The 24,507-nt window shown below is 46.2% G+C and overlaps 1 protein-coding gene across 3 annotated transcripts in view; it reads right to left on the bottom strand.

Annotated features, from left to right (window-relative positions):
- The window catches only part of LOC125626773 (corticotropin-releasing factor receptor 1), a 135,346-nt gene that overhangs the window by 43,118 nt on the left and 67,721 nt on the right, over positions 1-24,507 (bottom strand). For 2 of the 3 annotated variants that reach the window (XM_048830185.2, XM_048830184.2), the window contains 3 exons: positions 22,255-22,374; positions 13,168-13,253; positions 2,129-2,235 (listed from right to left, as the gene is read on the bottom strand). In XM_048830185.2, the coding sequence (XP_048686142.1) occupies positions 2,129-2,235; positions 13,168-13,253; positions 22,255-22,374 (313 nt within the window). Of the gene's footprint in view, positions 1-2,128; positions 2,236-13,167; positions 13,254-22,254; positions 22,375-24,507 lie in introns of those variants that run through there. The other variant, XM_048830186.2, reaches the window with a different exon arrangement.

Here is a 24,507-nt window from a genome sequence, read left to right as displayed (position 1 = left end):
ATATCAAAGCTCATGCTCAAATAAATTGGTTAGTCTCTAAGGTGCCACAAGTACTCCTTTTCTTTTCACCCCAAACACTGTGACACTCATCTCAACCTTCTACTAGGTGGGAGCAGCTCTTTATCCCCACTGAGCTGGGCTGGAGTCAAACTGGTGACCTACAAGGGACTTAAGGGGGTCCCAGAGCCCAGGCTCCAGCTCGAGCCCGAATGTCTACACCACAGTTTTACAGCCCCACAGCCTGAGCCCTGCAAGCCTGAATCAGCTGACCCGGGCCATCTGTGGGTGTTTAATTGTTGTGTAGAGGTACCCTAAGTCCCTGTAGAGAGGGGATTTAGTGGTGCCTCTCCACAGTGCCCTGTATGTGTGTTTGTGTTTGTGTGTGAGAGCCAGGACATGCTGGCCAAATCTCCTTAGCAAATCCTCTAGCTCTGTGTCTGCAAGACCCCTGTTCGTGTGTCTGTGAGTGTGTGTGTGTGTGTGAGCCAGGACAACGTGCCAGCCAAGTCCCCTTAGTAAACCCTCCTGGTTCTTGGTTCATGCCGGCGGTTGTTTCTGTGGTATGGGGGCCTGCCTCCTTCCCTCTCCGCACCCAACTCATTTCACGCAGGCCACCTAGCCACCATCACTTTCAGTTGATACCAGCCCAGGGCCTTAGTCTCTTACTGCAGGTACAAGTAACGCCCATTGGCTTGAATCAGGCTGTGTTTGCTGGCCTGGCTCTGACGAGTAAAAGCTCCTGTACTCAGGTCCCTGAGCTGTCCTGCCCTGTGCCGCACAGAATGTCTCCCAAGCTGAGCACCTGCATCGAAGTCCAGCCCAGTGCCTGTCAGAACCCGCTTACCCAGCTCAGGGGTGGAACTGGGCAGGAAACGGCTCTCCTGTCCCATGAACATTTTGCAATTTTGAAAAACTTTCCCAATTTGGGACAAAAAGTCAAAAATTCCAAATTTTCCACCAACTGAAACTCTAAAAGAAAATTTCAGTTGGTGTGTGTGTGTATCAATCAAAATATTTCATTTTAATCATTTTAGAACATTTCAACCTTGTTTATTTATTTATTTGTACAATAAATGAGCTTAAATTTTGAAATGAAAAGTCATTTTCAACCTGGAACTTTTCATTTAGAAAATGTTGTAATGGGACGTTTTGACAAATGTGATTTTTTTTTTTTAGAAAAGTTTTGAAATGGGAACTTTGTCAAATCAGACTCTTTCCCGCTAACAGTTTGGGTTTCAAAGAATCGGAATTTTCCAACAAAAATTGTTTTGTTGAAAAATTGTCCACCAACTCAATGGAGCGAAAAAAGACACAAGCAGTTCGCTCTTCAGGCACAGAGGTCGCGATCCATTCCCCAAGCTCTCTGAGTTATAGGTCTGTGTGGATTGACTGTTGGGGAATATGGACAAGATGGGAAGTGCGGGCAGGGGCTCAAAACAGTGCTTCCTAGAACTGCTTGGAAATTTCCTGTCTAAACTGTTTTTGTGTCAGAAAATTGGATTTTAACTAAACAATTTTTTGTGTGAAAAATGCCTGCTTTCCTTGGAAATTTTGTTGTTGAAAAATGAAATGTACCCAAATCAAAATATTTCAGACAAAACCTGAAACATTTCAGTTTGGATTTGCTGCAGCAATGCCTCATGGGAGCCGTAGTTCAGGTGTCTAATGTCCCCATTGTCCTCCGTGGGCCAGGCTCCCCAGCTGCTCTACATCTCCTACGATGCACCTTGGGATGGACTCCCATAATGCATCACCCTTCATCCCCAAGGCTGTGGTTCATCTTGGGAGATGTAGTCCAACCAGACAGCCTGGCCTACAGAAGAGAATGGAGGCATGAAGGCCAGAACTACAATGCCCGTGAGGCATTTCCAAATCAAAATATTGAGGTTTTTGGTCGAAATTTGTTGGTATTCAAATTTCTGCTGAAATACTGAAATTTTCCATGGAAAGTGTAGATGGAAACAAAAATGTTTCTTCCCTATTTTCTGACCAAGTCTAGTTCTTCTGTCTCAATCCCAGCGAGCCGCACAAGAGAACCTGTCTCTGGCTGCTCACTGGCAGGAGAAAGGAGGAGAACAAAGCCTGGATGCCACTCAGACACCAGCCCTGGGCTTCTTGGGTCTCTTACCTCAATCGCATGAAGAGGACAAAGGCAAGGAGCAGGGCTCCTAGCGAGACACAGTGTCCTAGGTAGTTTATGATGACGGCAATGTGGTAATGCAGCTTGCTCTTCCTCTGTGGGAGAAAAGACACAATGAAGGTGGATCAGCTGGAAGTTCGTGGCCGCTGAGGGTCACTGCTTTGTAAAGTACTTTGGGATCTACTGATGAAAGAGCTCAGTATTGTTATTGTAGTCGCTGCCCTGAGGAGCTTACAGACTCTGTAAACAAGACAGGCATAGGGCAGGAGGAAGAACTATAGTAACACGTGAGGAGAGTGACGGTTTGCAAACACCATGCTAGATTCTCGCTGGGTTTTTCAGTAGCGTTTCTAACCACACTATCCTACTGCCTCTCTCCATCTGGCTGTGGGGGGTTGGGTTCCCCAAGCCTCTTTTCATCCATCTGGCTGCCCTTCTTTAGATTCCAGTCAGCTGCTTGACATCTTTTTTATAGTACAGGGCTCACAGGTACCTGCAGCTGTCTTCTTCCTGGCCTGGAGGAGCCTGGGGCAGAGGAGCACAATGAATCTGCAGGGGGAGCTGTTGGCCACAAAAGCCCTGCAAGGAGATGAGGCAGCCGATACCGAATGTGCATATGAGCCTGCGCTCGATAACATCTCAGCCCTGCTTCAGGAGTCTCATTTTTTAATTTCTTTTTATTAAATCTTTAAGAAAGCAGCAAAAAAAAAAGGAAAATGCAAGATCTCAGCACAGACCTCACAGAGCCAATCACCAGGGTATCTCAAGACAAAAATTCATGGGCCTTGATTTGCATCGATGTTAAGTCTCTGACAGTGTGGAAGACATCCAAACAAGGGTAGACAGAATTCACTCTTACTTGCAGGCCCCTTTACGCAGTGCAAACTGTCCTTGATATCAATGAAAATCAGGCCTGACATTTTTTAAAAGCTCCTTCTCGGTTTCACATCTAACACCCTCAAGCATTAAATAGAAAGGCTAGTCAAGTGTTTCAGAGGTGTCTAGTGATTTGGGGTCCTTGAAGGTGGGATGCTTTGAAGGAGACAGTTGCCTGGGACCTGATTTCCGGAGCATGGGCGGTTCAGTATGTTCTGAACATCCAGCCCGTAGCTGGCGTGTCAGGTTGAGAACCTGAAGTCTGGGGCACCCCCCGTATCTCAGGCCACTTTTGAAAATCTGGGCTAGAATCTCAATCTACAGGGGAAGGCTGGTCAGAAGACTGTAAGAGCTGCCACGCACCTCAGATCATGGTCCATCTTACCCGGTATCCTGTCTCTGACAGTGGCCAGAGCTTCAGGGAGAGTGCATAGAGCAGGGCAATTTGGCATGATCCACCCCATCTTCCTCTCTTGGCTTCTGGCAGTCAGAGGTTTAGGGGCGCTCCGAGCATGGAATTGCACCCTGACCATCTTTGCTAATAGCCGCTGATGGACCTATCCTCCATGAATTTATCTAGCTCTTTTTTGAACCAAGAGCTCCTATAATTAAGAGTGGTGCAGGTTGTCATATTTTCAAAGGCACCAAAGGCCCAGATTCTCAAAAATATTTAGGCGCCTAACTGCCATGGATCTGGACTGAAGTGTCTTAGGAACATGAATCCTGTTTTCGAAAGAGACTTAGGAACTTGGAATCCTGAGCCCCACTGACAAAGTCCCTTGAGGTGAGTCAAGGAGCCCAGCGAGGCCTGATGCCTGGTGTGGAGGAAAAATTCAGTGGACCCAAGTAGGCCTAAACTTCCCAAGTAGGCCTAAAACTTTGGTCAGGCTAACTGTGTATATAAAGCATAAGAAAAGAGTGTGAAAAATTCCATTAAGGGGTGATTGCAAACAGCACAGCTTAAGAAATGTAACCATAACTGTTAGATGTTAGAAAAAAACCATTAACTGCAAAGAAAACACCTGTCAATAGCAGGAAAAGCTTGTTTTTGCTAAACTCCAACTAAGGCAAAGCTACTGTTGAAACTTGAACTATATGACAAATAAGGAAAATGCTGTTAAAAGAAGTGGATTTAACAAATTGTGGTTTTCAGCAATATAAGCTCCTGTATTTTCTGTATACGGCAGGGCAGCTACTTAGAGCTGTTACCTCCCTGCACTTGTAATCAATAAAGGAGCCTCAGGCTTGGTTCTGATCCAAACACAACGCGTGGTTAATTTTTCCATCACAAATCTTGGTGCCGTGACTCGAATAGACAGCTGACCCCCAGAACTGGAGGACCACGAGCAGTTCTCCGCCAGACTGAGGGCCCATCTGAAAGGTAAGAGACCTTTTGAAATCTCTGTTTTGGGTTTCTGGTGGAGGACTGCCCGTAGGCTCTGGGCTTGGGTAAGTTGTACACTCTATCTGGACTTTTGCTGCCAGACATGCCTGACGCCCTTGGGGTGGGTCAGAGTCCCATCCAGGTTTGGTTTCCCTGGGAAGAGCCACTGAGGGTGGCTGGGCAGGTTGTGGATAGACCTGGTTCCGTGTGCCAGTGTGAAAGTGAAGGTCGATAGACCGGTGTGAGTGTGAGTCACAGGAAGACACCCCGAGCACCCTGCAAAGCCGGGCTCATGACCAGTGAGGGGCCTGTCTGGGTCTAGGAGTGTGTGATCCCATCCCTTCCATCCTCAGACAGTCTGTTTCTGTACCCTCTTTCCTCCCCTGTCTCTGGTTTCCGCCTGGAGGCGGTTTGAAAAGCCACTGACTGGTCTGATCACCTCACCCGAAGCGACAAAGTATGCGGTGCCAGCCAATGCTCTTTGCTTAAGGGTGGCTGTAAGACAGTCGTGGAGGCCCTACACAAACCTTCTTTTGTTTGTTTACTCGAGTGGGACGAGTAAAAGATCCGTAGGGATTCTGGGAGCCGGGGGTCCAAAAGGGATTCCTGCACTCGTCAGCTAAAATGGGGGCCGGTGAGTCAAAAAGGATCACCGTCCTGCCAAAAGGCACACACTAGTTCACTTGCAAGTTTCTGGAAAAATTGGAATTGGTATACCAGGGATTGGGATAATTTAAAGTTATGGTTTCCCTTAGAGGGAAAGCTTCGACCTTGACAAGATTGTGCACCTCAAAAGTGTGCTTCTGGCCAGTGTCAGTGTGAGGCATATTTCTACTGGCATGAAAAAACAGAAGGAAAAAACAAAACAAAATAAAAAACAGTGCTGTGAATCTCAAATGAGGAGTAGGAGAAACTTACAACACAATTAAAAGAGATTAAAAAAAATTGGCAAAGAATTTAAATCCAACTAAGCCGGCAAAAAATATTAAACAACAGAAGCCCCTTACGTTCACCCCTCAGACAGTGTCTCCCTGTACTGAGAAAATGTTCCCCTTGCGCCAATTCCCAGGCATTGGTGCTTCGGGTCATAAGACCTCGGTGTCTGCACATGCACCTTGGTCTCCTACAAAATTGTATAATTTACTTTAAAATTTTCCAAAAATAAAAGAGGACCCTGTTAAATTAAAAAAGAAATTGAAAACTGTTATAAACTGTTATAACCCTACATGGGCAGATGTAAACCACCTTCTACGAAGGGTCATGCCTAGGGAAACACTGAGTTGCCTTTGTAAAAAAGCTCAGTGGCCCAAGCAAAATCCAGGCCATAACCAAAAAAGGTTAAATAAAATCAGAAAAAAGCTGTTAAATAAAATTCTCACAGCCTGCCCAAAGAAAGCTGACTGGAGCAAAAATTAGCACCTGTAAACAAAGTAAAAATAAAAATTTAAGTAAAACCCAATACTCTCACAGCCACATTAAAACTATGTTAATGACCTTCCAGCTCCAGAACATACAGGGACCCTGTAATAGTTGCCCATTGCGGGGGGAGAAGGGGAAGGCCAAGCCAAGGTTCCCACCGTCCACCTCCCCTAGGGACCCAGTGATGGTGTGTGTTACTATTGCAAGTAAATGGACCATTGGATTCAGTAATGACAGGTTTCGGAGTAACAGCCGTGTTAGTCTGTATTCGCAAAAAGAAAAGGAGTACTTGTGGCACCTTAGAGACTAACCAATTTATTTGAGCATAAGCTTTCGTGAGCTACAGCTCACTTCATCGGATGAATACTAACCACATAAATTGGTGGTTTATGCACTCCTTTTCTTTTTGGATTCAGTAAATGTCCCTACCACCCTGGTCGATCCAAAAGTGGTTGGGGTGGGCAATACTCTTATTCCCCACTCCATCTCTTCACCTCTGTCCATTTCTATCGGTCCTTTGTTTGACCGTCATGCTTTCCTCCTAAGCCCTTGTTCACCTGCTAACCTTTTGGGAACAGACTTGCTGTGTAAATTAAATTGTATAATCTGCTGTACCTCAAATGGTGTGTATCTGGACGTGCCTGATCCCACTCACAATGAGGTCCTGGCAGTTTACAGGAGAAGTCCAACCTCAGCCCTTCCTCACTGCAACAGGAACTGCTGGCTAAGGTCTCTCCCTCCTTGTAAGCCTTGTGAGCCTATCATGCCAATCAGGTTGGGTGCATTGGGTTGGCCCAACCCATTAAGATTTGCCAAAACCCAGCAAGACCCCTTCCCAAGGTGCAGCAGTATCATAGAATCATAGAATATCAGGGTTGGAAGGGACCTCAGGAGGTCATCTAGTCCAACCCCCTGCTCAAAAGCAGGACCCATACCCAATTAAATCATCCCAGCCAGGGCTTTGTCAAGCCTGACCTTAAAAACTTCTAAGGAAGGAGATTCCACCACCTCCCTAGGCAACGCATTCCAGTGTTTCACCACCCTCCTAGTGAAAAAGTTTTTCCTAATATCCAACCTAAACCTCCCCCACTGCAACTTGAGACCATTACTCCTTGTCCTGTCTTCTTCCACCACTGAGAATAGTCTAGAACCGTCCTCTCTGGAACCACCTCTCAGGTAGTTGAAAGCAGCTATCAAATCCCCCCTCATTCTTCTCTTCTGCAGACTAAACAATCCCAGTTCCCTCAGCCTCTCCTCATAAGTCATGTGTTCCAGACCCCTAATCATTTTTGTTGCCCTTCGCTGGACTCTCTCCAATTTATCCACATCCTTCTTGAAGTGTGGGGCCCAAAACTGGACACAGTACTCCAGATGAGGCCTCACCAATGTCGAATAGAGGGGAACGATCACGTCCCTCGATCTGCTCGCTATGCCCCTACTTATACATCCCAAAATGCCATTGGCCTTCTTGGCAACAAGGGCACACTGCTGACTCATATCCAGCTTCTCGTCCACTGTCACCCCTAGGTCCTTTTCCGTAGAGCTGCTGCCTAGCCATTCGGTCCCTAGTCTGTAGCTGTGCATTGGGTTCTTCCGTCCTAAGTGCAGGACCCTGCACTTATCCTTATTGAACCTCATCAGATTTCTTTTGGCCCAATCCTCCAATTTGTCTAGGTCCCTCTGTATCCTATCCCTGCCCTCCAGCGTATCTACCACTCCTCCCAGTTTGGTATCATCCGCAAATTTGCTGAGAGTGCAATCCACACCATCCTCCAGATCATTTATGAAGATATTGAACAAAAGCGGCCCCAGGACCGACCCCTGGGGCACTCCACTTGACACCGGCTGCCAACTAGACATGGAGCCATTGATCACTACCCGTTGAGCCCGACAATCTAGCCAACTTTCTACCCACCTTATAGTGCATTCATCCAGCCCGTACTTCTTTAACTTGCTGACAAGAATACTGTGGGAGACCGTGTCAAAAGCTTTGCTAAAGTCAAGATACAATACATCCACCGCTTTCCCTTCATCCACAGAACCAGTAATCTCATCATAGAAGGCGATTAGATTAGTCAGGCATGACCTTCCCTTGGTGAATCCATGCTGACTGTTCCTGATCACTTTCCTCTCATGTAAGTGCTTCAGGATTGATTCTTTGAGGACCTGCTCCATGATTTTTCCGGGGACTGAAGTGAGGCTTACTGGTCTGTAGTTCCCAGGATCCTCCTTCTTCCCTTTTTTAAAGATTGGCACTACATTAGCCTTTTTCCAGTCATCCGGGACTTCCCCCGTTTGCCACGAGTTTTCAAAGATAATGGCCAATGGCTCTGCAATCACAGCCGCCAGTTCTTTTAGCACTCTCAGATGCAACTCATCCGGCCCCATGGACTTGTGCACGTCCAGTTTTTCTAAATAGTCCCTAACCACCTCTTTCTCCACAGAGGGCTGGCCATCTATTCCCCATGTTGTGATGCCCAGCACAGCAGTCTGGGAGCTGACCTTGTTCGTGAAGACAGAGGCAAAAAAAGCATTGAGTACATTAGCTTTTTCCACATCCTCCGTCACTAGGTTGCCTCCCTCATTCATTAAGGGGCCCACACTTTCCTTGGCTTTCTTCTTGTTGCCAACACACCTGAAGAAACCCTTCTTGTTATTCTTAACATCTCTCGCTAGCTGCAGCTCCAGGTGCGATTTGGCCCTCCTGATTTCATTCCTACATGCCCGAGCAATATTTTTATACTCTTCCCTGGTCATATGTCCAACCTTCCACTTCTTGTAAGCTTCTTTTTTATGCTCTATCAAAACAGGCCAAGGGAAAATCCAACTTGTTCTTACCTCCTGCATTCAGCAAGGAGGTTCAATATCAATATGCAAGGTTTTGTTCAATATCTTCATAAATGATCTGGAGGATGGTGTGGATTGCACTCTCAGCAAATTTGCGGATGATACTAAACTGGGAGGAGTGGTAGATACGCTGGAGGGGAGGGATAGGATACAGAAGGACCTAGACAAATTGGAGGATTGGGCCAAAAGAAATCTGATGAGGTTCAATAAGGATAAGTGCAGGTCCTGCACTTAGGACGGGAAGAACCCAATGCACAGCTACAGACTAGGGACCGAATGGCTAGGCAGCAGTTCTGCGGAAAAGGACCTAGGGGTGACAGTGGACGAGAAGCTGGATATGAGTCAGCAGTGTGCCCTTGTTGCCAAGAAGGCCAATGGCATTTTGGGATGTATAAGTAGGGGCATAGCGAGCAGATCGAGGAATGTGATCGTTCCCCTCTATTCGACATTGGTGAGGCCTCATCTGGAGTACTGTGTCCAGTTTTGGGCCCCACACTACAAGAAGGATGTGGATAAATTGGAGAGAGTCCAGCGAAGGGCAACAAAAATGATTAGGGGTCTGGAACACATGAGTTATGAGGAGAGGCTGAGGGAGCTGGGATTGTTTAGCCTGCAGAAGAGAAGAATGAGGGGGGATTTGATAGCTGCTTTCAACTACCTGAAAGGGGGTTCCAAAGAGGATGGCTTTAGACTGTTCTCAATGGTAGCAGATGACAGACCGAGGAGTAATGGTCTCAAGTTGCAGTGGGGGAGGTTTAGATTGGATATTAGGAAAAACTTTTTCACTAAGAGGGTGGTGAAACACTGGAATGCGTTACCTAGGGAGGTGGTAGAATCTCCTTCCTTAGAGGTTTTTAAGGTCAGGCTTGACAAAGCCCTGGCTGGGATGATTTAACTGGGAATTGGTCCTGCTTCGAGCAGGGGGTTGGACTAGATGACCTTCAGGGGTCCCTTCCAACCCTGATATTCTATGATTCTATGATTCTATGAGTCATTATTCCTATGGTCAGTGAGTGTAACTCCCCCCTTTTTACAGTGCTGTTAATACTGCTGTATTCCCTACCTTTCCCATTGTCCCTCGTCCTGCTACTATCCTTTCCTGCAAAGCACCTGTGCTGAGGGGTTGTTACCACCTCAAATAAGGAAAAGGTTATATTATGTCCAAACGTAAAAGAATTAAGGTTATTGTTAAATAAGATGTATCTAGATGTAAAAAAATAAATGTGTGTGTATGTAAATAGGTGTGTATAAATAAATAAAAGGGGGGTTAGTCAAAAAGCCCACTCTCCTTGCTCAGTTGGTAGTAAAACAATGCCTGTGCCCATGAAAAGAAATAATGCAACAACAACAACAAAAAAGGATCAGGCCCAGACACGCAGGCAACCGCAGTTTAAGAAAGTTAAAAGAAAAGAAAGTGAGAGGTTAACTCTGGAGTTACTGGTGGAAATTAAGCAGTGAAACTTTGTACAAATGTTAAAGAAGGTGTTATGAAAAGAAAATTCTTGGTTTCTTTGCAGCCATTCCTTTGAAGAAAGGGCGCATTTCTCTGGAAGAATCCAGGCAAACGGTTATTTAAGTAAAATCATTTAACTATAAACAAGTTAGGCAAATTAGCTAAAAACCACTCCTGGTAAATACAGTCTTTGTTTTATAAGTTTAAAATAAATAGGTGTTGTTTTAAAATTGTAAAACCAAAAAAATACTTTTGCCAAACAAAAGAAACGAGTGTTGTTTAATTTTGGTATTTAGCATTTAATCCTTAAGGTGACTTAATGCTTTACAAGATTTAAAATGTTTTTAAATAAAGACCAAAGCTGTGGCTGCAGCAGGGCAGTCAAAGCCAGGAAAATGGAAAAGGATTTTAAATCTGTTTTGGTAACAAATGGCAGATAAAAGCTGTAGTCGGTGCCCCACACTAAGTCTTAACGTGGCTCCGTGTAATCAACAGGCACTTTGCCAAAGGGGAGCCAAAACGGGTCGTGTTTCCCTTTTCAGATCAATGTGTGTTTAAGAGCAAAAGTTAAAAGTTAAAAGTTAATTGTGTCCTTTTGAGACAAAGTCTCTAAGCGGCTGATAACTTTGAATCCAAAAGCAAGCCAAGAATGTCTGTGTTAATGCAAATCACCTAAATAATAAAAATAGAAGCCATTAAAATCTAACCTGCCTATAAAACAAATACAGGAAAATATGGGGAGTAATTCCTCAGTTTTGCCTGCAATCAGCAAGGGTATTTGTAAAGAAAGGGATATTTTAACCAATACTGCCAACAGTGTGTAATCTGTCAGCAACATAGCGTTGGTAAAGCTGTCAAGGTTAGGCAGGCAGCACATCCCCCTTCCTGGGGACTTTTTGTAAATACTCAGATTGATTCAAATGTTTAAATGTTGTAATTGCAAGTATGTGTTAGTTTTAGTAATGTATTTCCCTGTAAAAAAGGCAGATGCCAAAACTGTTGTAAAATTTTGTTTAAGGATTTTGTACCACAATTTGGCATATCTGTGAGTAGCAACACTGATAGTGGACCTAGTGACAGATTTCAGAGTAGTAGCCATGTTAGTCTGTATTCGCAAAAAGAAAAGGAGTACTTGTGGCACCTTAGAGACTAACCAATTTATTTGAGCATAAGCTTTCGTGAGCTACAGCTCACTTCATTGGATGCATCAAATAAATTGGTTAGTCTCTAAGGTGCCACAAGTCCTCCTTTTCTTTTTAGTGGACCTAATATTATTGGAAAAATTATAACAAGTTATGTGCAGCTTTACAGATCCAACACAATCTCCACTGCCCCCACCACCCGCAGTCTGCCAGGACAGTAAAACGTCAAAATGGAATTTTGAAAAATAAAACTGGCCTGTGCTAAAACAAATTTAAAGTGGCCAAATGCCCTCCCATTAGCATTAATGAATATGAGAGCCACTCCCAATCAAAAGACTGGACTCAGCCCTCATGAATTCTAACAGGGCGCCCAATGCGACTACTGGCTGCGCCCCACTGATCCTGGCTCAGATGGGCAGTCATTTAATAAATAACAATGCTTAATTATTGTAAGGCACTAATGAAATGTGTTAGGTCTTTTTATATACAGCAGCCCTGTCACTCGCTGAAACCAGGAGACTGGAGCTACATAGAGGTCTATCAGCGAGGAACCGACCTGGCCCCATGCTGAAAGACCCTTATCAAGTCCTGTTAATTATCAACACCACTGTGAAGTGCTGAGAATTGACTACCTGCCCATGTTTCTCACTGTAATGGCTCTCCGACTGATGATCAATCTATCTTTCCTTCTGGTATTGTTGCTCCTTCTGAACAGCAGGAGTGAAGGACAAGGTAAAAAGCCAGTAACCTCTCCTTTGTCTGCTGACAGACCCACAGTGCCTTTAAAGGCACAGCCTCTCCACCTGAAGAAAACAACCTCTCCACCTAAGGACATAATAAAGCCTCCAACCAAGCAAGGTGATTGTGCTAGTAACCTCTGCCTTGCTGCCTCATTGCCGGACAGCTAAGTAAATTAAGACTACAAAATCTTGAAGAATAGCTTGCGGAAGCTAGCCAAAACTACCTGAATTAAAACTTTTAATATTCCTCAGCCTCTCCTTCTTAACAAACTTAGGGTGGGAATGGAAAAGTAATATTTTTCTAGATCTTGACCAATCAGTAGCCTCACTAGTAAATAATCAAACGTATACCCAAAAAGTTTGTTCTGCCACCAGAAATTTTGCCTGTACTGAAATTATCCCAGTAACTAATAATTTAACCTGTCCCCTATTGTAATAGACCCCTTCTGAAGCCATTGATGCTGATGGCTCTCAGCCTTTTTGTGAAGGTGTTTAGCCAACAGATGTGCTGAGCCCTCTACAGAGTCGGCAGGCCGGCCTGCGGCCTGCAAGGCACCATGCATGGCTGGGCTGGTGCTGGGCCCAAGAAGGCGGAGGCACCTAATGGCTGACAACCACATCGTGCCTCCAGCAGCCCCACTTGGTGGAGAGGCCTGTGTGAAAATCCCAGAGGTCTCTGGTGTAATTAGAATTGAGCAAGGGTGCCTGGAAATTTGATACATCCAATATCTCAAGTGATTCCTTTTCCCTCCCACCCTTGAGGGTGGTGGTGGGTTTTGGCCAGAGCAGTATGGGCTCAGGAGAAGACATGCATGCTAATTAAACTAATTCTTTCCCCTACTGTCAGGCACTCATCCAACCTGAGAATCATCAATTAACGTGGTGAGAAAGCCCTTCCCAGCAAGAGATAGCAACACAGAATCATAGGACTGGAAGGGGCCTCAAGAGGTCATCTAATCCAGTCCCCTGCACTCATGGCAGGACTAAGTATTATATAGACCATCCCTGACTGGTGTTTGTCCAATCTGCTCTTAAAAATCTTCAATGATGGAGATTCCACAACCTCCCTAGGCAATTTATTCCAGTGCTTAACCACCCTTCCAGCCACTTCCTTCCAACCCCATGGAACAAACACGACCTGGTTCAAATGGTCTGTGGGCTCGTACCTCCTCGTCGAGAATCTCCTGGCACTGGGAATAATTGACGCGGGCTGCCCAGCTCCCATTCATGAGGCATTCTCTGTACCCGTTGTCTGGAGGAAAGAGACACAAACACATCGAACAGTTAATGGCACAGGATTAAAAAAGAGATTTGGAAGTTGCTATGGCGAGATTTTCAGGTTGCCATGGCACCAGGCCAACTGGATTTTTTTCCTGTAATACTGACTCATTTACTTGATTATTATTATTTCAACATGGAAATCCAGTTGCCACTTAGTAAATGCCATGTTTGTTCTTTCAAAAACTTTCTTTGCAAACAAGGATGAAAGCAGGAGCCAAGAAGGAAAGAAAGAAAAGCAAATCTAGCGCAAAGGGCTGGTGGTAATGTTCCCTTCATACTGGCTGTTCGCCCGTATGATCATTCACTGTCTGTTTTAACACTATCTCAGTGATAATGTGAAGTTGGCGCCTTATTTCCTGCAATACCAACTTCCTTAGCATATCGGCAAATTTCATTGTCACGGGGATGACTCTAGGCATCACGAGCTGAGAAGACAGCTCCCATGGCAAGCCCAAAGCAACATCCTATTAGCATTAGCGCCAGAGGAGTGATAGAGCGATGGGGACATTGCAGGTCTATTATTAGCAAACAGGCCTTTGTGCCCTATCAGAGAAATTGGATTCAGAGATTACAAGCCCAGAAGGGCCCTGTCATAGGCCCAGGCCCTGAGCTGTGCCTCAGTTTCCCCTTTGGCTATATAAACCAATCTGAGTCAGACTTTACCTTCAATAACCCCTTGTTCACGGCGGACGTTAGTCACCAATAACCAACAAACTAGCCTAAGGAAATAGCCCCAGGCTTCAGTTTCCTCCTCATCATCCGGAGATGCCCTCTTCTCCTTGCTTCCTCTCATCAGTACATTGCCAGCAGCTCTCCTTGTCCCCCAGACTCAGCTGCTTCATCCCCAACCACACTGGGGCCCAATCTCTTGTTCTGCTCTTCCCCGCATGCAGTCGGATTCATCAACAGTCTCAGAGCTTGGGTTAACTGACTCGGGCTGGCAGGGCTTGGGCTACAGGGCTAAAAATAGCAGTGTAGACAGACGTTCAGGCTTGGGCTGGAGCCTGGGTTTCAGAGCCCAGAATACTGGATGGGCCAGTACGTCCAGGAATGGCGTGGCTTGCCCCCACCTGCGTGACCCTGCCCCCGCTGGCATGACCTTGCGAGCCTGGTGCAGGTGAGGCCATGCTGCATGGAGGACGCTGTTTCAAAGAGTGCGCCGCGCTGCCCAGCATGACCTCCTCACATGCGTGTGCACATGGTCACACAGGTGGAGGCGGAGTGGCACGCGCTTGCAATGGCGTCCTCCATGTGGGATACCAGACAAAACCACACGTTTTGCAGAGCCAGGGGGTGCTGTGCTGCAGGCAGTGGATCGGGTCGAGTAACAGGGGGTGATCTCCCTTTAGCCTCAGGGCTGGCCCCAGGTGGGGGCACCCTCTCTTGAATGAAACACGAAGCCGATACCTTTCCCACGCCGGGATATGGTTAGCTTCCTCCTGCCAGCCATCCTCCACTTCCATAGTGCCGGCTTTGCGGTGGGATGAAGACACAAACCCTTTGCCATTTGTTGTGAATGCACACAGAACACCTTGGTACCCTGTGGCACCCTCCCTGCCTCAGCAGTAAGGCACTCAGATAGCCCAGTGATGAGCGTGGTCTCAATGTGCCCATAGCTAAATGGCTTAGACAGGGGAAATTGGCCTTTCACCCCCCTCTGGAGGTCTCTGGCTGCTAGATGTGATCACGTGCCATTTGTTTCTCATGCACACTTCACACACAGCATCAAATGGGAGGGCTAGATTAGTGATTAGAGATCTGTGAATGTGAATTAGAGACCACACATTACAGTGCCAGCCATGGAGAATTCACAGGGGACACAGACAGCCCTTAGATTGTTTGTTAAATAAAACAAACAACCCCCCTCCCCCCAGAGTTATTAATGGTGTAATGATTTCACGGCATCTTCCTGCACATCACCTCCCCTCGGATCAATTTATGCCCTTAAATGCCATAGAGCTGCGACAGGCAGTGCTGATCCCAAACTGAAACCTGAGGTTAATTTATTGCATTCATCACTCGTGTTGCCCCTCCGGTCAAACGATTCTAAAATATAATCGCCGTTAATTGCAAGATGAAACAAAAAGAGTCATGCTTAATCACAGTTTTATTGCACTGTTTAGCACTAATAGAATACTCATTTACATTTATTATAAGTATTTGTGGATGTTTCTGTACATTTTCAAATATATTGAAAGTGAAAGTGCAGCTTACAAATGTCGAAGCATGAAGGGGCATACGAATGTTTAGCACATCTAGCACGGAAATACCGTGCAACACCGGCTACAAGTGTGCCATGCGAATGCCTGGTTCTCACTTTCAGGTGATATTGTAAATAAGAAGTGGGCAGCATTATCTCCCGTAAATGTAAACAAACTTGTTTGTCTTAGCGGTTGGCTGAACAAGAAGTAGGACAAGTGTAGGCTCTAAAGTTTTAGTTTTGTTTTTGAGTGCATGTATGCAACCAAAAAAATCTACATTTGTAAGCTACACTTTCATGATAAAGAGATTGTACTACGGTACTTGTATGTGGTGAACTGAAAAATACTTGTGGCACCTTAGAGACTAACAAATTTATTTGAGCATAAGCTTTCGTGAGCTACAGCTCACTTCATCGGATACTGATACAACTGTCAGAAGCCAGTGCAATGCATCCGATGAAGTGAGCTGTAGCTCACAAAAGCTTATGCTCAAATAAATTGGTTAGTCTCTAAGGTGCCACAAGTACTCCTTTTCTTTTGCGAATACAGACTAACACGACTGCTACTCTGAAACCTGTCATTATGCAAGGCACTGAATTTAGCCGTATGGAATGGAAAAAGGAATGCATCAGATGAAGTGAACTGTAGCTCACGAAAGCTTATGCTCAAATAAATTTGTTAGTCTCTAAGGTGCCACAAGTCCTCCTTTTCTTTTGAAAAATACTATTTCTTTTATCTTTTTACAGTGCAAATATTTGTAATCTAAAATAATAATATAAAGTGAACACTGTACACTTTGTATTCTGTGTTGTAACTGAAATCAATATCTTTGAAAATGTCGAAAAGCATCCAAAAGTATTTATAATAAATTTAAATTGGTATCCTATTATTGTTTAGCAGTGCCATTAAAACTGTGATTAATCATGACTGTTTTTTTAAAAAATCTAGTTAATTTGTTTTGCTTTAATCGCATGCATTTAACTGCAATTAATTGACAGTCCTAATGGCAACATTTCTCCACTAATGAACGATGGTGTAGCTGGTTTGTTCACAGCATAATTCAACACAGGAGTTGAAGTCAGTCCAGGAGAGGTCTAGGACTGTAATAACCAGGTACTGTGGATCAGATTTGTATTGGCAGAATTGCCTGGGGAGCCCAGGACTGGAATAGCAGGGAGTACTGCAAGTTAGGGGTGAGGCACTTTGTCAGCAATGTGTGTGTGTGTGTGTGTGTGTATATGTGTGTGCCAGCTCTCTCTCTCTCTCTCTCTCTGTGTGCATGAGGGGTGCTGTACTGATACAACTGTCAGAAGCCAGTGCAATGTTACTGTGTGTTTCACAGCCCACTGGGTTAATAATTGCTACCTTTTGCAAGACTGGGACTAGTCTACACCTAAAACAGCCTCTCAGCTCCTAATGCCCTGGGCTCCGTGAGGAATCGAAACTGGATGCAAAATCTGGAGAGAACCCATGAAACTGAATTGGACTCAGGACATGGCCAACACTGAAGTAGATTGGCGTGAGGTACAGAGGACTCTTTCTTATGTGCCTGGCTGGTGTGTCTTGCTCACATGCTCAGGGTCACACTGATCACCAGAGCGGAGTTGGTAAAGAATTTCCCACTGGGCACAGATTGGCACCTAATCAATTCCATGCCAATGCAGGGGCCTCGGGCATGGACTCTGTCTGTGGCACGCAGCCGGTTAGTCTCATGAGGACTTAAATGCTTCAGTCTAGCCAAAGTCATTGCGCTCAATACAGGGGTAACTGGGTGAAATGTACAGATCTGTGCTATGCAGGTCAGACTAGGAGAGGTAAAGGTTTGTGGGACGCTTGGATGGTGTCTGTACCACTTTCGCTATCGTGAATTCTAAAAGTCCCACAAAAAGATAAACAAACAAAAAGTGGGGCCTCCAAAGGGGGTCTCAAACAGCACTGCAAATTTGGAGCCACCTTGAGCTTCCTGGTTGTCACTATGCTGCACAAGATGGCTACTCAGAGCTTAGTGGTAAGAGTGGGCTAGGTACTCAGCCTGTCACACTTTCAATGCCCAGGTCCCCTGACACTGAGCTGTAGGAAAATCTTCATTTGCTAGTAGCAGCGTTGGGCCTAAGACACACAGCTGAGTAGCTCTGATTCTACTCTGTAGATTGCAGTGATGCACGCACACACACACACACATGCACAAGCACACACACACAAAACCAATTCACAGGCCCATAAAAGGATTCAAGGCAAAGTGACTTGCCCAAAGTCACACAGCTGGGCGTGGAACTCAGGTCTCCTGACGCCCACTAACCGAACCAGGTCAATAGCTGTGATTGCAAAGCACTGGGAGATGGGCACATTAATTCCGAGAGTGCCAGGTGCCGGGATGTGGTGAAGGACAAAGTGGCGGAGGAGCTATTGTGTGGGAAGGCTGCTGAGTGGGAGAGAGCGGAAGCGAGTATGTGGGTGTAAGCACCAGCTGTCAGAACTGGCACCCTCAGCTCTGCAAAGGATTCCTCTTCATGCTGATTGCACTCATTGAGGAGCTACAAAATGCCTGGGCCACGGGTCCTGCTATCGGCTTCAACAAGGCAAGACTAAGGGCTGGTCACGCTGGAAGCTCTTTGGGGCAGGGACTGTCTTTTTGTTCTATGTTCGTACAGCACCTAGCACAATGGGGTCATGGTCCATGATGAGAGCTGCTAGCCGCTACTGCTATAATAGATAATAATAAACAACCAACACACAGTGCCGAGGCTAGGACAGTATTGCTGCAGCGAGAAAGGAATTGGGGGGAAGCTTCTGTTCGAATAAAACCACAGTGATTCCCTCTTAAGGAAGGATGGACCAGTGGTTAAGCGGCTAGCTTATGACTTGGGAGTGTTGGGCTCTGTCCCCTCCTGGGCCACAGACTTCTTGTGTCACCTTGGGCAAGTCACATAGGATAAATCTACACAGCTCACGGCAGCGAGCCTCCCAGTCTGGGCTGGCAGACTGGGCCTGGTGGGGGTTGAGCCAGCGTTGTAAAAATGGCCGTATAGATGCTGAATTCAGGCTCTGAAGCCCACCCCCTCCCTAGGCTTCAGAGCCCAAGCCTCAATGTCTACACAGCTATTTTCAGTGCGAGCCCGAGTCTGTCTATCTGGGCTGGGAGGCTTGCTGCTGTGGACTGTGTGGATGGGCCCCAGATTTTTAAAGGTAGTTAGCGTTGCTGTGCTTAGCATTGCAAGACCTAACTGATTTAGGAGCCTAAGTTTAATTTTCAAAATGGGATTTAGGCGCTCTCTAACCACTCACATTTAGAGCTGGTGAAGAAATGGCCTCTTCCCACTGCCCCCCATGGGAAATGTGGACTTTTCCTCCAAAAATCAAATATAAGAAAACATTCCACGTGCTGAAAAACTACAATTTTCAGCCCAAAAGTGTTTGCGATGAGATTTGGAAATTTTCTGTGGAAAGCACTTCCTTGTGGTGAAAGAGCATCATTTAGCCAAACACACAACTTGCCATCGAAAAATAGTTTAGGTACAAGATTTCCCACCAGTCCTAGTCCCATTTTGTGGGCCCGATCTGGCAGCCCTGGCACAAGGCAAGAAGTGCCAGTGATGTGAGATCTGCTCTAGGAATTATTTTGGGGCAGTTCCCTGGCTTGTGTTATACAGGAGGTCAGATTGGTTGATCGGACTGGTCCCTTTCTGTCTTAGAATCTATGTCCATGGGATCATATGATTAAGTAGGGGCGACTCGTGTTTGCTGGATCGGGGTCTAACTCAGGCTGACACACAACATGCTAGTCAGACTCACAACAGTCAGGAGATCACTTTTTGAATACATGTGTCTCACTTGGCTGGCTTCTTTTCCAAAGGCATTACAGAAGAGGCAGCTGCGCTGGGAGATCGCGTGGCCTCCTCACCTGAGCAGAAGTTGCAGACCTCGTGAAAGATTTCCTGCCCTGCTCCGCAGACCCAAGATGCTCAGAAATTTTCAAATGACGGGTATGTGGAAGGCTGGTGCACTGGTCAAGGCTCCAGCCCCAGACTTGGGTGGACCCAGATTCCCAACTTTAGCCTTCCATTTTAATCAGTGTTAATGAGAAATCTCAATATGTTTGAGGCCTCTCTTTTCCATCTGTAAAATGGGGATAAGAGCACTGCCTGACCTCACAGGGGTGTTGTGAGGATGAAGACTGTGAGAGGCTCTGATACTAAGATAATGGGGACCTCAGATAAATAGATAGCTCTGAAATGACCGAGGCTCACCCTATTGCTCAGCCTCACTTAATATAAATGTAGCTCATGAAATTGTAAGGAAATGGGAACCCAAAGGACATGGAAGTGATAGGAAAATGTGACCAGCATCCCTTACATCTTTTTGCACAGTCCTTTGTCTGAGAGCTCATCTCCCCTCCTAATAAACTGAAGAGGATGGCTAGCGGGGCCTCGGTTGCAAAGCCACCAGCGAGGCACTGTAATATGCTTTACCAAACAATGAAGACATCAAAGCAGAGCCAGGCAGGAGGAAACCAAACCTGCTCAATTTCACTAAGCAAACCTACCTTCCCAACAATGAAGTCACCCCAGAGATCAAACAAACAAATCTATGTGGCCTTGCAAAGAAGCATTGCCAGAAAGTCCCCATGACAACTAGCTGACATCACAAAGGTGGCCTCATCATTAAATCATTAAAAATAACGCCGTGTGTACAATCATGATAATCAGCAGCTTAAGAACATTAACAAAATGTAAACCCACTATCCTGTTCCCTGGGAGAGCTGGGGATAATTCATCTTTCTGATGGAGTTTTTTTTTGGTTGACAATTATCAACACTTTTATGGGGAAAAAAGATACCCTTCTCCATGCCTTAGCTATTAACCAGACTTGAGGTCCCCCCCACCTCCCAATCTGTGGTGCTCAGCAAACGTCATCAGCCATTTTCAAGCAATTTTCGTTAAAATGTCATGAACAAGAATAAGCAGAAAACAATTCCCTTCAGGCCCCTTATGTCCGGGGGAGCTTGGAGCATTTACACTTTCCTTTTCTCTTTGGAAGGACGTGACCAATCATAAAAACAGGGGGACAGACCAGCTTTCTACCCATCTTTTTGCTCCTGAGGCTGATCCGGGCACTTTAGATAATAACTTACTACTCTTTCTCTCAAGCACATTGATATGGACCTGCAGTGCTTATTTCCCACCACCATGATATCTGAACACCACACAGTCTTTAACTCCTCATGACCCCTCGGTGAAGTAGGACAGTGCTCCTATCCCTAGTTTACACAAGGGGACCTGAGGCACAGAAAGACTAAGTGACTTGCCCAAGGCCACAAGAGAAGTCTGTAGTAGAGCACGGACTCAGTGTTCTAACTCCAAGACCATCCTTCCTCTCTCTAAGTGCAGAACTGTAGTGCATCAGAGTGTCAGCCTCCCAAAGGAGTGTAGCGGCATTAATCCCATGTTACAGGTGGGGAAACTAAGTCTTTCCTCCTAACCCATCCCCTTTCTGGGGAGCCATTCCTGCAGAAGCACCTGAGAATGAACTGCACCCCAGAAGGGATGGGTTAGGAAAAAGGACTCAGTTTCCCCATCTGTAAAACGGGGATAATGCTGCTGAACTCCTTTGTCAGGTGCTTTGAGATCAATGGACGAAAAGGGCTATATAGCAGCGAAGGAAGATGATGTTCATCCCATGCAACAGAAGTTGCCAATTTGGCTAGGACTATCAGAAGCATTGCCACTGCCATGCCCTCCTGCCCCCACACGCCATTCTGGTGGGCTGTAATATTTTGGTCTCATTTTGGTTGCTGGGTTTAGTGTGCCAGTGCTGGGTGGTGCTGGTGGGCTGTGCTGTGCAGGAGGTCAGGCTAGATGATCTGGTGGTACCTTCTGGCTGTAAACTCTCTGACTCGTAGCCTCTTGCCTGGTGTCCAGCAGTGGCTAGCACTGGCCAAGTGTCAGAACGTGGAGGCCCATTGTTTACACAAAGGGGATGAATGGGCTAGCAAACGTAGAACTGGGTGCCTCTGTTCTCCCGGTCTCCTCACCCAAGGACAAGGGAACAGTCAATGTAATTGAAAGGTGGCAAATTCAAAACAGGTCAAAGGAAAAATGTTTTCACATAAGGGGATTAGCCTGTGGAACTCACTGCTACATGATGCTTCTGAGGCCAAGATCTCAGCACAATCCAAAAAGGATTGGGCATTTACATGGTAACAAAGCTTCCCAGAATTACCATATTTAATGCTAACAATAATTGGGAAGAGATGTTAAACCTCATGTTCCGAGGTTTAAGACAATCAGTGACTATTAGATACCAGGATGAAACCTAATGTGGGGGGCACATCTACCCACTGCAGGCTTTCTTGCCTCTTCCCCTGAAGCATCTGCCAAAGACAGGTTCCTGGACTAGGCAGGCCTTGGGTTTAAGCCAGAGTGGCAATGTTCCCATGTGGTACCACACATTGGGTGACCGGGTTCCCTCCTCACACCTACAGCACCCAACAGATGGCCTGAAACATCTGACTGAACTGCTGTTGCTGGGCTTGGCACAGTGAGAACAGGGTGCGGCCCCACCTTTCATGTGCTGGGCAGGTGCCAATGCCAACCGCAAATGAAGCAGAAGCTCTTTGGTAGCCAGGAACGGGGTTTTCTTTTTGCCCCATTGCCCTGTCATAGCTCGGTGTGTGTGCAACTGATGCCAAACTCAGCCCTGGGGGTCAGTGACCCTGGTGCTGCTGCCCCCTTCCTATTCCCTCCCCTGCCCCCTCAGACCCACATGCCTTACTTGTGGTGTTGTATCGGACTCCGTAGAAGTATTCGGGGCAAGGACGGGCCACCAGCTGCCCCACAGCACTCCGGGGCCAGCATGTACCAATCAGGTCTATTGAGGCGTTGCACTGGAGACCTGGGAGAGACAGGGGAGAGGGTTAACAGAGATCCCAAAGTGAATGGCATGGACCTCCCACCCGCAGCACCCCTTGGTCAACAGAGCAAAGGGACTGAACCCTGCAGAGCCGGGGGTATGGTGGGCCAGGGGATTTGTTGCTGGTGGGATACAGGAGCTTCTCACTGTATCCCATTCCCGTTCCCAGCTGCTTGCTGCATCCCATTATCCCCTAACACACTGAGAGCTTTCTTCCTCTGAAGCAGTCATTGTTGGCCATTGTCAGAGCCTGTTTCTTCACTAGGAAAAAAAGGGGTCTCTCTTACGAGATAGCTAACTTGAAATAGCCACAGGGCTGCAAGTTCTTATTGGAGACGAGGCAGAGGGAAGTGTTACCTTGCTGTAGCTGGTTGTGGTTAAACCCCACACCGCTGGCTCTGAAACTGCACCAACCTTCTTAAAAACTTGTTGTGAAGCAAATGGGTGGAACATTAAGCTCATGTACCACAGTGTGGGAACTCCTGCCTTAAACCCTCCTTCTCCATCTCAATCAGCTACACTGAGGTGCAACTATCCCTCTATCAAGGTTGCTTTGTTTCCACTCAGGTTTTACAGCAAGACAACTAATGTGCGAGTGCTTATCTCATTGTAGAAACATACTTCTTTCCCTAGTGAAGGCGAGCCCAGGAACTGGACTATCTTGACCATAGGTGTGACCGGGAAAATGCTTGCCCTATCCTGGGTCTGAGTCTTTCTGGGGATACCTGTGTTTCACACTCCAGTGCAAAGTGGATTATAATAAGCGGGCCTGGGTGGACTTGCAATCGGAGAGAAGCAGCGGAGACTTTCAGTCTCAGTTGGGTGGTTCAGCTCTCCCGGGTGAGAAGGAACCAAAAGTTGTGACAATAAATGAGAGCTTCCTGCCAACTTATGTATAATGAATTGCTTAGTTATGTTTAGAGCTGGCTGGAAAATGGGGTGTGTGTATGTGTGTGTGCGTGAATACCAAAATATTTCAATTAGGAAATTTGCTGCAATTGCCTCATGGGAGTTGTAGTTCACTTGTTTCATACTCCCATCCCCCTCTATAAGGCAGGTTCCTTGGTCAGACTACATTTCCCATGATGCAACATGGTATCCCCCCCAGAGTGAAAAAGGCAGTTGTATCTTGGGAGTCCCTGGATATGGTGCATCATGGGAGATGTAGTCTGACCATGGAATCTGGCTCATGAAGGAGAATGAGGACACGAGGCAGCTGAACTACAGCCCCCATGAGGCACTACAACTACTTATCTAAATACAGATATGTTGGGTTTTTGACAAAAAAAAAAAAAACCCACACAATTTTCAAAGAAGGCAGACACTTTTCATGACAAATTTTGTTTAGCTGAAAAGCCAATTTGCTGTTAAAAACAGTTTGGATGAAAATTTTTCAACCAGCCCTAGTTGCAGCACCTGTTATAAAACCCACTCTGAAAACATGGCCCATCTGCTGGTCAAGAAAGGACTGAATGGGCCAAGGAGCTTGAAGTGGGGTCTTTCGAGGCTGAGCCCTGGTGGAAGGACATGCACTCACTGTGGCCTTCAGCCGCCATGTCTATAGAACCAGCAAAAAAATCATTTATACGCTGAGAGAATAACAAGGTATTGGGGGGTTTCCTGTGGCACAGCGTTTAAGTTAAAGTAGGGGAAATTGGCAGCTTCATGGTTAGCAGGGTATAACACATAGTTATATTAACTCTTTTGATTCCAGTAGTTGTTTCACAACCCAGCTCAGAGCTTGTACTGAGAAAAATCAACAGCTCTTCTTTCTGTGGGACCCGCCTCCCTTCCCCATTACTCCTTTGCAACCTCCCCATCCCTCCAGGGGTCCTGCGGTTGGTCCCTATTCAGTTTTCAAGCACTGAGTCCTCTAGAAGAACCTGGAGGGAGTTTGTGCTTCATGCTGCCTTTGGGGCAGCAAACGAGGCAGGATTTGGCTCACAATGTTTTGGGCACATGTTCATTGCTGGAGTCTATTCATGGTACCCGGGATTAAGCATGTCGCTTTCGGGGCTGAAAATAATTCTGCACCCATAGTGCTATGTGCGTAACACCTTTTGCGTGAAAAGATTTTCAGTGCATTGCAGGCGGAATAATTCAACATAAAATTTT

This window comes from Caretta caretta, chromosome 27, assembly GCF_965140235.1.
Source record: "Caretta caretta isolate rCarCar2 chromosome 27, rCarCar1.hap1, whole genome shotgun sequence".
NCBI lineage: Eukaryota > Metazoa > Chordata > Testudines > Cheloniidae > Caretta > Caretta caretta.
Note: the sequence above shows the minus strand (reverse complement) of the source record. Positions and strands in the feature narration are given on the sequence as shown.